The 14,158-nt window shown below is 40.7% G+C and overlaps 1 protein-coding gene across 1 annotated transcript in view; it reads left to right on the forward strand.

The window, feature by feature from the left end:
• ACSS3 (acyl-CoA synthetase short chain family member 3) overlaps positions 1-11,199 on the forward strand; it is a 119,257-nt gene extending 108,058 nt beyond the window's left edge. The window contains exons 12-17 of the mRNA XM_040408490.1: positions 5,577-5,640; positions 6,928-7,009; positions 7,092-7,214; positions 7,480-7,579; positions 7,734-7,909; positions 10,564-11,199. Of these exons, the coding sequence (XP_040264424.1) occupies positions 5,577-5,640; positions 6,928-7,009; positions 7,092-7,214; positions 7,480-7,579; positions 7,734-7,909; positions 10,564-10,632 (614 nt within the window). The 3' untranslated portion in view covers positions 10,633-11,199. The remainder of the gene's footprint in view (positions 1-5,576; positions 5,641-6,927; positions 7,010-7,091; positions 7,215-7,479; positions 7,580-7,733; positions 7,910-10,563) is intronic.
• The last annotated feature ends 2,959 nt before the right edge of the window (positions 11,200-14,158 follow it).

Here is a 14,158-nt window from a genome sequence, read left to right on the forward strand (position 1 = left end):
GCAGGGCAAGAGAGAGCATCGGAGCATCAAATGCCCATCTCAGGGGGGCTGCCTGTGTGAAGAAGGGGAAGTGTCTGGGTTCAGAGCTTTAAGATGCAATGCACATGAATGTATTTGTGGTCTGCATGCAAACCACTTTTTTTGTGCATCGGATGCAGACCTATTAATTTTAATGTTGCCACAAAAATGCAGACAACACACCGAGTCCTGTCTGCATCTGTATGTCTGTTCTTGGCCTATTCTTGTCAGTTTTGCAGGCAAGAATAGGCATTCTTAACATAGAGCGGGACGTACAGAATGGGAAAATGCGGGGTGCACATGGCTGGTGTCCATGTTTTGTGGATCCGCAATTTGTGAACCTCAAAATGGATATGGTCGTGTGTATGGGGCCTAAGGCCTAGTTCAGTTTTGGTGCTGTTTTTAATGCATTTTCTTTTGCCAGAACTGGCCTGGATCTTGAATTTAAGGAGAACATGGCTCTGTGATCTAACCTTACTTTGGGGAAAGGCATACTTGATCTCGTAAGAAGGGATCTGAATCTGGTCAAGGCTCTAAATAAAGAGCTTCTATATGGCATAATACAGTAATACAGAATCTATAATTCTTCTTTAGGATTCATTCATGGTCTTGATTAGAAGGGAGAAGGTATGTCACAAAAGAAAATACTTTTTGAGTGCTTCACTAAATAGTTGGAGAGTCAGAGGCTGAAGGCTAATTCTGTGTGGCAGGTGTGATGTTACCTATCCATGTAAAGGGGCACTGCACAATTCTTATTTTCCCTTGCACCAGCCAATTAGCCTATTAATCCTAGCAGCAGAAGCCCCATTAATCAGCTCATAGACCATAAAGGGGGTTTCAACTTTTGGAAAATAAATGTTCGATCGGACTAGGTGCACTCAAGACCGTAGAGGTCCCAGAATTATAAGTGTATTGTATTTGTAGATATCCCTTTGTGTGTCATCAATGTCTTTGTATGCATGTTTGAGAGAACCTATTACTATATATGTGGTTGTGTGTGTAAAAATAGATTATATAGCTGTATAAAATGAATGCCCGGTATAGAGCAAAAACTCATGCTCTGTTACTAAGAGAGTCAACATGATCCCTTCTTGCACCTTTACAATCCCTCTAAAGTTAAAGCTCAATGCTTTACCTTAATTACTGGTGGGGATGCTTATGATGTGCTAGCACTCTCTAGTGGTGAGCATGCTTCATTAAGACTATACAGTATAACCACATATGCTGCAAATATAATACAATATAAAAGTAAATCTAAATGTATATCACCAAGTTTGTTCATCTGATATTTAGGCCTGTTTTCATAAATGTTTTATAAATGTGCTACAATCAGCTTCCCAATCTTTTTGCCGGAAATCAAATTAGGAATATGTTTACTTTCACATAGGGCAAAACAACCTGTGCGTAGGGGGTCGCATGTGGCCCATAATGCTGTTCTACGCAGCCCCCGACCTAGGCCTTGGCAGATACATGTGTTGCACCCCGGTTCCTTCTGGTTCCATTCTTCTCAGAGAAGAAGCAATGAAGATGAATGTTCTGCAGTTTTCACCGTAGCATTCTCTTTTAGAGTGTGCAGATTGTGTGGTACTGTGCCGCTCAAAGCATATCATGGTTATCCCTTTTGCAATCGTCACTTCTTTTAATAGAAGCCTGAATTTTTTCAAAGATGCATGTGCTAAGCAGCTTCCTTCAGCTTCTCCTATACAACCTCAACCCCTCAGTGGGGCTAACTACAGCATGCCCTGTCTAGGCCTTGAGGTGGTGCACCCTATTGACAAGTGTTGCTTACCTCTACTTCCTAAAAAGCTTCTCACAAAAACTCCAGCTTCCGGTTCTCCGTGTCCTGTGTCTGGTCCATAAGGCTCCCATGCACTATTACTTATCTCGTCCAGGAACATGCATCTAGCCAGTGCTACATAATCCAGACAGCTAATCTTTTCATTGTCAATGTGTTTCCCAAAATATACAGTACAATCCACATTTTCACTTTACAGTGCAGCACACAATACAGTGTGTCTCCTACTCTGTAATCCACATTTTCACTTCACAGTGCAGCACACAATACAGTATGTCTCCTACTCTGTCCCCATTGTGGCTCACCAGCAATATTCATCGCACCCTGCCCAAGGTATATGACTCTCCCAGAGAAGTGGTACATGGTTACAAGCTACTGGCAACATTTGTCTACCATTAGACAGCTCCTGTAGATCCAGGGCCCTTGCACACAGTGCATTTCATCCACCTTAATGTAATACCTTCTGTTGTAGTACAGCATGGGGAATCAGCATAAATGCAAGTATATGGCACTTAAAGAGGACCTTTCACCTATTCTTACTCTATGAACTAAGTATACAGCCATGTGGAACGGCGCCCGGGGATCTCACTGCACTTACTATTATCCCCAGGCGCCGCTCCGTTCTCCTGCTATGCCCTCCGGTATCTCCGTTCCCTAAGTTATGGTAGGCGGAGTCTGCCCTAGCGCTGGCCAATCGCATTGCAGAGCTCACAGCCTGGGAGAAAATAACCTCCCAGGCTGTGAGCTCTGCGCTGCGATTGGCCAGCGCTAGGGCAGACTCCGCCTACCATAACTTAGGGACTGGTATCTCCGCCTACTATAACTTAGGGAACGGAGATACCGGAGGGCATAGCGGCAGAACGGAGCGGCGCCTGGGGATAATAGTAAGTGCAGTGAGATCCCCGGGCGCCGCTCCACATGGCTGTATACTTAGTTCATAGGGTAAGAATAGGTGAAAGGTCCTCTTTAAAGGCAGGGAGATATAATGGCATTTAATATCCCAACATAATGTGCGTACTGGTGTTTTCTTCAGTAACTTGGCATATTCTAGTCATAACCCTAGGTGGTGTGGTCATAGTCACATAGCAACTGTAAGGGGTTACACTCTCAGGCAGGGCGGTGATGACAGATTCTCGTGCAGACCACAGGGTTAAAGTCCAAATGTTGCTTTATTTATAACACTTCGGCAATACAAGCAACCCCAGTTATAATTCACTGGGTAATGTGAAGGTCCAGCAGCACAAAACATAAACCAAACTAAAATAAACACCTGCCCGTCTGGGCTCTGGCTAATACAGTGAAGATCCTAGCTCACCTATTGAACACAGGTAACACAGAGAATTTGGCTTCTCTAGCCAGCAGGGCAGCCATCTTCCCATACTTTCTCCAGGCATTCCTCTCTCCAGACTGACAGCATGGACTGTGCTTTATTTCCCCTTAACGATCCCAGCTGGTTTCAGCTGGGGATCCCTCAGGCTAGGGGAAAACCTGTCCCGGAATGGGGTGGACTGGGGAGGTCCCTCTACCAAGCCTACCTTCTCCCAGTCCAATAAAATCCAGCCCATAAACTTAACAAAACTGTCTCAGCAACCTACACATTGCTGAGACCATTTTAACCTTCTGGATTTTATTTGAGGAAGCTGGGTGGGATATACACCCCTTTTAGGACTCTACCATACACTTTTCTGTTCACCTTACCACACAACACATACATGTAGCAACAGAGCGGACTAATAAGAAAACATGTTCTTTTTGTAACAGGAACAAATGCTATTTCCAACCCTCCTGAAAACTGGTTGTGTTGGAGCCTTTCATACTCCCTACTTAATGAATAATTTTTCAGTCTTGCCTTTATTAAAGGGGTTTTCTGAGATTTTTTTTAACTGATGACCTATAATATGGATAGGTCCTCAGTATCTGATTGATGGGGGTCTGACACCTAGGCCCCCCGCCGATCAGCTGTTTGAAAAGGCCACGGCGCTCACTGTAGTGTTGCAACTTTCCCTCAGCTCACGAAGCACAGCGCCGTACATTGTAATGCGGCAGTGCTTAGTATCTCACGCTCATTACCATTCACTTCAATGGGCTGAGCTGCGCCTAGGCCATGTGACCGATGAAACGGACGTCACATGGCCTAGGAAAAGCTGCAAGAAGGGCGTGGTGCTACTGTGACCACCAGTGCCGTCTCAAACAGCTGATTGGCAGAGATCCCAGGTGTCGGACCCCCACCGATCAAATACTACTGACCTCTCCAGAGGAAAGGTTATGAGTCAAAAAAATCTTGGAAAATCCATCTAAGTCAGTGGAATGTGTTTTGGGCCATTGCATGACAATGCTGGTAAAAAACAATCTATCTTTGTATACGGCAACTCTTCCTGTACCAGATTAATGTGAATGAACATGTGGACTTCACATATGCCAGGGCAAGTCTAATGGCCCGCTGTGGTGTGGCTTTATGTACATAAATATTAATGGCTTTATACAATAATATTCCATTTTCTTAATTGCACCTTCCATCAAACGTGCAGCATTTTAAGATCTCAACTTTCAGTGAACAGAAACCATGTTTATATGAAACCTCAGAGTTTTCTACCACAGTCTAGACCAGGCATCCTCAAACTGCGACCCTCTAGCTGTTGCAAAACTACAACTCCCAGCATGCCCGAACAGCCTACAGGTATCAGCCTACAGCAGGGCATTGTGGGAGTTGTAGTTTTACAACAGCTGGAGGGCCGCAGTTTGAGGGTGCCTGGTCTAGACAATCCTTTGTGATCTAAACTGTCTCGAATCCTTAATGATACATTTCACCTGCAGGGATACATTGTAGCAAACTATCAGGGTGTGTGGAAAGATGGGAAGATTTATCAAGGCTATTATGCCACAAAAGTAGTGTTAAAAAGTCACAAATTATGGCACACGCCATGTTTGCCTCATAATTTGCAACTTTTAATGCTTCTCGTCACCTTCCTAAAGGTATGTGAAAAGAGCATGGAGAGGCGTGCTATAATTTACATCAGAAAGTAGCATAATTAATAGCTAAAGTCTATGCCAGCCCCTGGCTGGTGTAAATTAGAGTTTCTGGCACACAGAGGGCCAGAGATGCGCCCAATTTATTTCAAAGGCTTGTCTCTTAAAAACTTGAGCGCATCACAATCCAGCACCTTTGATATCAAGACCGGTATATGAGATGCTTGATAAATCTCCCCCATAGTGTTTAGCTGAGTGGATCGTTTGGACTGGATATGATAGTAACAAGCTCTCAGAACAAAGTAGAGGAAAATAAGAATAATTCTATTCACAGACTGGAGGCAGATATTCAGAAATTAGAAAAAAAAAAGTTCTATAATGGTATTAGAATAAAGACTTTTTTTCTTTATTTTTATTTCAGTTCTTTGAAGTGTTCATGTATGTTGCAGTCTGTGTATCGCTCTGTATATTTAGGCCTCATACACACGACTGTCCGTATTGTGGTCCGCAAGCCACGGAACCACAAAATATGGACACCTTCTGAGTGCAGTCCGCATTCTTGTCACTACTATTACAAGAAATGACTATTGTCTGCAATATGGACAAGAGTAGAAAGGAAACACGGATGTGGACAACACAAAGATGACATCTGTGTGCTGTCCGTTTCTTTTCAGACCGATAGAAATGAATGGGACCATGTGCAATCCACAAAAAATGCAGATTGGACCCAATTCGGTCTAAAAAATGTAAATATAATATAAACACTTCTCAAATGCACATGATATTTTTATTGCAGTTAAAATAGTGGACAACCACATGCAAGAAGTGAAGTCAAACACCCTGGGGAATATTGTAGTCAAGTAAGTGCCCTAGTTTCCTGATCTGTATCACAAACTATATAAAGTCATACAATACATTTAAGGGAGTCTATCAGCAGTTCCGGCCATGCAGAACTACTGACAACTCTAGGGAGGGGCTGGGGAGAACAGGATAAGCATACCTTTTGTGGAGATTTAATTATACCAAGTAATCTGAATATGAGATTTTATTCTGCCAGATTCTCCTCTTGAAAGTGCCCAGGAGATAGTGCTTCAATGTGAAGTGCTTTCTGGATTGAGCTGTCTCACAGCCCCTGCCCTTTGTTCTGAATGACACCTGTAATGTTCTTCTGATTGGATGCTATAGCTGTCATTCAGAGCAGAGGGTAGGGTCTGTGAAGCAGCCCAATGCAGAAAGCACTTTACAGTGAAGCACCACCTCCTGGCCACTTGAATTAGCAGAGCCTGGCAGAGTAAAACTTCAGATTCACACTACTCCACAAAATGTATTTTTGTAGCTCCTGCCTAGTGCTGTCAGCAGTCTAGTATGGTCAAAATGGCTTAAGAGCTCCCTCTAATAACCCAAAAATATGAGTGCCACAGAGGGGATTACAGATTACTTTTACCTCCCTTTTCCTTGCCGCTTTAAAAAACAAGGTAGAGGGTGACATGCATTTCAGATATAATTGTGTAAAGTCATCAACCTAAGTATGACTTTGCTCACACCAAGGTTTCATTAGTACAATGGATTACCTGGTGACAATTGGAAAAAAATAGTACAAATATGTACTTTACATATAGGTGTCCATAATTACCATGAAGTATATACAAGTAAAAAAAAACTGCTCATTGACCATTATTTCTATATATAAACATAGGGTAGAATTTTGGACAGTTCTCAGCTGAGGGACAGGACTAAATAACATGTAAGTAATGCCACTTACACATAAAAAAGGCAAATGGTGTATAAACTTTAATTTTGGTGTAGTGTTTACAGCTTTGTACAATCACTTATTAATAAAAAGGTCCTCCAAAAAAAAGCTGATCTGCAGGAGAACCAATCAGCAAGTGATTAATTCCCCAACAGCACCACCACAGGAGAAACCAAGCATTACATGTTGCCTAGTGAAATCAGTGGACTGTGTAATGACTAGGTCCTTCAAAGTGATAGATGTTAATGCAGACACTCTCATCTCCAGCTAATTGATTGAGGTCCTAAATGGGGGATTCTCATGTCCTAATAGGCCAGTTGAAAATGAGGTTCCTAATGCAGCCAATCCCCTTTAACATGTTACTATTTTATACTGTATATTTTTTTTCCTTCTTTAGGTTACCTTTGCCTCCAGGAGCATTTTCAACACTTTGGAAAAATGAAGAAATGTTCAAAAGTCTCTATTTTGAGAAGTTTCCAGTAAGTATAACATGAAGGACATTGCTGAAATACGGAGCAATATTTTTTCTACTCCTAAATGTTTTTATTATATATTTACCAGGAATATTATGACACTATGGATGCAGGGTACATGGATAAAGATGGATACGTGTATGTATTGTCAAGGGTTGATGATGTCATCAATGTTGCAGGACATAGGTTATCTGCAGGAGCCATTGAAGAGGTTAGTCAGTCTGCTATTTTTACTGTCTATTACAGAATATACAGATACAATAATGCAGTAAAACGTACAATAATTGATTTAAAATCTTATGCATATTTGGGGTTATTTCACAGAATGTTTATACCAGGTGTTGGCTTTCACTAGCTTAGCTTTGGCCTCTAGATGGTCCTCTATGTCCTCAATAATAACTATGTTGAAAATGTAAGTTTTTATTCTGCATTATCTCTATGTACACTACTTTTGCATGTTTTTTCTCATGTTCCAGTCTGTTCTACTACATAAGTCGGTAGCAGACTGTGCCGTAGTTGGCTTGGAAGATTCTTTGAAAGGACATATTCCACTGGCACTATGTGTACTACAAAATGGTAAGGACTGTATTTCTTCTTTCCCTTCTTTTATAGCTATTGTGTTTGGTGTAATTGCTATTAAATCTTAAGTACTATATTTTGTCTTTCTTCGCCTTTTATAGCTATTATGTTTTGTGTAGTAGCTACATATTATTTATATATCTTATTTCAGATGTAGAAAAATCAGAAGACAAAATATCCGAAGAAATAGTGTTGCTAGTTAGAGAACATATTGGGCCAGTTGCAGCATTCCGGAAAGTGATCATTGTAAAGCAGCTACCCAAAACACGTTCTGGCAAGATTCCTCGTTCTACTCTCTCTTCACTAGCTAATGGCAAACCATACAAGGTAAGTCAACAGTGTCAGACTGATATAATGGAAGATGGATATTATACTATTGGCTTGCAGTATGAAATAATGGCTCTTCTGGATGGTGAAGTGCATGAGTGGTATATTCCATTACACTGTATTTGAAGTCAATGTGCAGAGCTGATGTATACATATTATGGCATTCTTAGGTAAGAAGAAGGGATATCGGTTCCCAATGGAGGACCAGGAATTTCTAGATTAGTTGATCGCTCATTGATTTCAATGCAAAGCAGTGTAATTTTTTTTCTCCACCATAGTTCTTGGTTTTATGAGATAGCAGAGATATTTGTAGGAATCCACCCTACCTCATTCTTTCAAAATACTGTAAAGAGCATCTGACATATGATGGCTAGCGGTTGGGAGTGCAACTACACCCATTGCTTGATATAGGGCTTCAAATGGTATAGGCCCAAAATGTCGCTATTCTATACTGATGTGCACTAAACTGTCTAGATAAATACAGTCAGGTCCATAAATATTGGGACATCGACACAATTCTAACATTTTTGGCTCCATACACCACAACAGAGGATTTAAAATGAAATGAACAAGATGTGCTTTAACTGCAGACTGTCAGCTGTAATTTGAGGGTATTTACATCCAAATCAGGTGAACGGTGTAGGAATTACAACAGTTTGCATATGTACCTCCCACTTGTTAAGGGACCAAAAGTAATGGGACAATTGTCTTCTCAGCTGTTCCATGGTCAGGTGTGCGTTATTCCCTCATTATCCCAATTACAATGAGCAGATAAAAGGTCAAGAGTTCATTTCAAGTGTGCTATTTGCATTTGGAATCTGTTGCTGTCTACTCTCAAGATGAGATCCAAAGAGCTGTCACCATCAGTGAAGCAAGCCATCATTAGGCTGAAAAAACAAAACAAACCCATCAGAGAGATAGAAAAAAAAATTAAGTGTGGCCAAAACAACTGTCTGGCACATTCTTAAAAAGAAGGAACGCACCGGTGAGCTCAGCAACACCAAAAGACCCGGAAGACCACGGAAAACAACTGTGGTGGATGACCGAAGAATTCTTTCCCTGGTGAAGAAAACACCCTTCACAACAGTTGGCCAGATCAAGAATACTCTCCAGGAGGTAGGTGTATGTGTGTCAAAGTTACCAATCAAGAGAAGACTTCACCAGAGTGTATACAGAGGGTTCACCACAAGATGTAAACCATTGGTGAGCCTCAAAAACAGGAAGGACAGATTAGAGTTTGCCAAATGACATCTAAAAAAGCCTTCACAGTTTTGGAACAGAATCCTATGGACAGATGAGACCAAGATCAACTTGTACCAGAGTGATGGGAAGAGAACAGTATGGAGAAGGAAAGGAACTGCTCATGATCCTAAGCATACCACCTCATCAGTGAAGCATGGTGGTGGCAGTGTCATGGCGTGGGCATGTATGGCTGCCAATGGAACTGGTTCTCTTGTATTTATTGATAATGTGACTGCTGACACAAGCAGCAGGATGAATTCTGAAGTGTTTCGGGCAATATTATCTGATTATATTCAGCCAAATGCTTCAGAACTCATTGGACGGCGCTTCACACTGCAGATGGACAATGACCCAAAGCATACTGCAAAAGCAACCAAAGAGTTTTTTAAAGGAAAGAAGTGGAATGTTATGCAATGGCCAAGTCAATCACCTGACCTGAATCTGATTGAGCATGCATTTCACTTGCTGAAGACAAAACTGAAGGGAAAATGCCCCAATAACAAGCAGGAACTGAAGACAGTTGCAGTAGAGGCCTGGCAGAGCATCACCAGGGATAAAACCCAGCGTCTGGTGAGGTCTGTGTGTTCCAGACTTCAGGCTGTAATTGACTGCAAAGGATTTGCAACCAAGTATTAAAAAGTGAAAGTTTGATTTATGATTATTATTCTGTCCCATTACTTTTGGTCCCTTAACATGTGGGAGGCACATATGCAAACTGCTGTAATTCCTGCACCGTTCACCTGATTTGTATGTAAATACCCTCAAATTAAAGCTGACAGTCTGCAGTTAAAGCACATTTCATTTCAAATCCATTGTGGTGGTGTATAGAGCCAAAAATGTTAGAATTGTGTAGATGTCCGAATATTTATGGACCTGACTGTATTTCACTTTTGCAATCATCACTGGAGTACTGTCTGAATATGTGATATACTTTGAAGAGATCACTGTGTGTGTTATCTGTACTGAGAGAGATCACTGTGTGAACTCGGAGAGATCACTGTGTGTTATCTGTACTTAGAGACTTCACTGTGCTATCTGCACTCAGTTATCACTGTGTTATCTGTGGTGTTACATAGGACTGCAGGGGTCATCTACCGCATTATCTGTACTCTGAGCCGTTAGATTTAGCATATACATAAAAAATAGATATAAATGCTTCCTGATTAAAGTATCTTTGATTAGGGTCCCCAGACATACAGTAACTTTGGTTGGGGTCCCAGAAATGCCACATCTGCTCCTGCATGCATATATAGCACTGAGGATTAAAGTCATGCTGCCAATGTTTATATACTTGCTAACTGCAGAGGGTATAGATAGCGTGTACAGTATATAAAAGTATGACAGTTGAGAAAGGGTTAAATAAAACAAGTAGTACATTTCAATTATTCCTTAACTGTATTGTTTTCTTACAGATTGGCTCAACCATAGAGGATGCTAGTGTGTTCAAAGATATTGAAGAAGCTATACAAGCAGGACTGTGAATCTTGGAGAGACATTTGTGGCGCAAACCTCTTTGGTGCAAAGAAGCAACTATAACAGCTTAATAAAGCTAGGAAATTAAAGGGGTTCTCTGGGACTTCTATATTGATGGCCTATCCATAGGACAGGTCATGAATATTAAGGTCTGTATCCTGGCTGGCACTACCACCTATCAGCTATTCTATAGTAGTTCAGGTGCCAGAAACAGGCATCAAAACTACACAGCTGCATTCACTTCAATAGGGCTGAGCCCGGTACCAAGCACTGCTGCTATACAATGTATGGTGCTGTGCTTGGTAAACTGCGCCAGTGCCTTCTCAAATAGCTGATTGGCGAGGGCCCCAGGACCCTCACCAATCAGATACTGATGAGCTATCCACAGGATAGGTCATCAGTATGAAAATCTCGGAAAAACCCTTTAACTCTGTATTCAAATCCACATATGTCAGTTAGAAATGAGCGAATCGAATCCCACGAAGTGGAATTCGATCCTAATTTCAGGATAAATTCAATTCGCCTAGAAGCCGAATTTCCTAGTGCTTCGTGTCAGCGAATCGATTTAACCTGAAATAGTATTAAAAAAAAAATAATTAAATCAAACTTACCTCATCCATTTGCTCGCGACGGGCCGCCAGCCTCCATCTTGCTTGAAGATCTCGGCCGAAATCCTGTGCGGAGTGAAATTACATCAGCCGGCGTGATGACTTAATGTCGTGCCGCACAGGATTTCGGCTGAGATCTTCAAGCAAGATGGCGCCGGCCGGACCGTCGCGAGCAAATGAAGGCGGTAAGTTTGTAAAAAAATAAAATAAAATTATTGTTAATTTTACCCTCAGATGCCACGATCATGTATGAACGTGGCATCTGAGGGTTACAATGACAGGGCGGCGCTATTGTAGCTCCCTGTCATTGCACCCGCTACTTACAAAAAAATGTAATCAGCCGGCGAATCAGCCGACTCGAACTTTTAAGAAATTTGCTCATCTCTAATGTCAGTATATTTAACCTCCTACTTTTATTACGAGGTTCTTGTGCACAAAAGCAATTCAAGTAGAAAAAAAGTCGTTAAAACCTTACATCCATGTTCCTATGTCATATCAAGGGCAAACACAGATATCATCATAGGGCCCCATAGCAAAATTTTGTATGCCCCAACCAGTTTTCTATATGCATGTGACATTCACTCTCAGGCAACGCAGAGTGCAATACCCCTGATTTCTGACACATTTACTTTCTTATTACATGGAAGAAATTTTTATATAAAAAAAAGACTGGAGTAAAAGTCTCCCTCCAACTTGACCACTTTATCTGCCTTCTATTTCATAAAAAGTGGAACAGATGCTTCATAAATGTGTTCTCAATATGTTCACTGATGAAAATACATTGATAAATCTGCTTCCGTTCTATAATACAACAGTCCGCCTGCAGCCGCCACTAGAGGGGGCTCAGTGCATAGGAATTTATACAGTTGCTAGTCACTGGAAGCTGAACTGATCTCTTTGCACTGAGTTCCCCCTAGTGGTGGCTGTATGAAAGTGCAGTGCTTTTACATCAAGAGAAAGAAGTTCAAGCATGGGCCCCCTTCCGCCTGGGCCCATAGCAGTTGCGTGGTCTGCCTCCATTGGTCCACATTAATATTGAATTCAAGGTTGCCCTCGTTATCATTCATTCATTGTGCACTCTGCTGATGTCCTTCCCTAACAGCATAGTCCACAAGCATTAGGTAAACACCACACCCACCATGTAACGTTTCAAGGATCATGCCCTCTTGGTCAAGCATATTCTGTCATCACCACTCCATTTTAAACCATACTGTTGTATACGTGTGTGTGTGTGTGTACATAAATATGCACACATGTTCATACGTTATGTTACTACAGTATAGTGCAGCTATAGGGAAAATTATATCTGTGCTGTTTCAAAAATTACAGTTTACTATAGAGTTTTGTGAAATACTAACTGCCAGTGATTAACATCAGCTATGTACAGTAGCAAGCATATATTAAATATAACATTTTGGTATTTTTGTGGCTTCCAGTCATTTTTAAGTATGGTTTTACTAAATTTAGTGTGGGGAAAAAACCTCATCTCACTACATGGAAATTGTCAATATGCAGCTTTATACCATGAGATTATTCTCTACATGGAACGGAGTAAAGATTAATATCTAAAATATGTGAAATCATCAAAAGTGTGAAACCAATTAGACTTGAAGCATCACTGTAGTATTGCATATATTAAAGAAATACGGTATATCTGATGTTGAATTTGTAGATGGGTTATTATGCAAATCAATTCTTGGTTGCAGCTTTTCATATCTGTACTCTGATAAATTAATTGCAATGTATAGCAACAAAAGTAGGGGTAAAAAATGTTTTGAGTATTTAATACAAAGTATTTTATCACGTATTTTGTATGTAGATCTTTTTCCCACTAATTTCAGAAACATTTTTTATTTAATGACTGAAACGCTCGAGAAGTCTGTTTGACTATGTCTGACAACTTGTCTAATGAATACGTCAATATGTTCCATTTATTTTTTTATTTTTTTTCTGTCTAGATGTAGGTGGACTGATTACAGATCCAACTGTTACATACTGCTTTCTGAGAAGCACTTACAACTGTATAACTAAAGGACTACCTTTTGTGATTTTCTTTGTTCTACATGGGGTTTTCCATTGTACAATGGGCTTTTATAATTATATGTTGAAGACTAGTATATTGACTTTTTGCAACCTAAATAAAGTAAATACCCTAAACCTGTATCCTAAATATATAGCTTAATGAGAACTTCATTCTTTTTTTCTTTTGGGCAAAAAAGGACATAATATCTACTTTCCTTTTTTATTTGTGTGTGACAAGTCACTAAACCAAAAGTTTTCTTTCAACAACTAAAAGTACCAGAACCTTACGAGACAACAGATTAAGGGCTGATTCACACAAACCAGGTCATCCTGGGAAACACAGCCTTTGCGTCCGTTGCATGCCCAAACCAACCGTGACTCCCCAGAAAGGGATCACTCAAGTGAATAGGTCTGCATCCGTGATGCGGGGAGCACACGGCCGGTGCCCACATATTGCATGAGGCCTAATGATGTCATCACATACTTTTAGTTTTGTTGAGTTTCTTAGCTGCATTTTCTTGCCAGTATACAGCACAAAAAAAAAAAAACAGGCATGTGTGAATACAACCAATATAGTGACCGAATTAAGACAATTAAGGGTACTTAATTAATTAATGGAAGCCAACCAAGGAGGAAACCACTGTTGAAAGCAAATTAAAAAAGTGAGACACATCACAAAGCTTCTGTGAAAATGTCCTCTGGACAAATGAGACAAAACTGGAGCTTCTTGGCAAGCCACATCAGCTCTATTATATGTTCGCAGATGCAAAAATGACACATGAAACGTGGAGGAGGATCAAGTATAGTTGAGAGAATCCAGCTTCGACTCCTAGATCCGAAATCGATTAACTCCAAACTTAATTTTAATGCTGTACAGAGACCCATCTCCATACAGCATTAAAAT

The sequence above is a fragment of the Bufo bufo genome, chromosome 1 (genome assembly GCF_905171765.1).
Source record: "Bufo bufo chromosome 1, aBufBuf1.1, whole genome shotgun sequence".
Classification (NCBI taxonomy): Eukaryota; Metazoa; Chordata; class Amphibia; order Anura; family Bufonidae; genus Bufo; species Bufo bufo.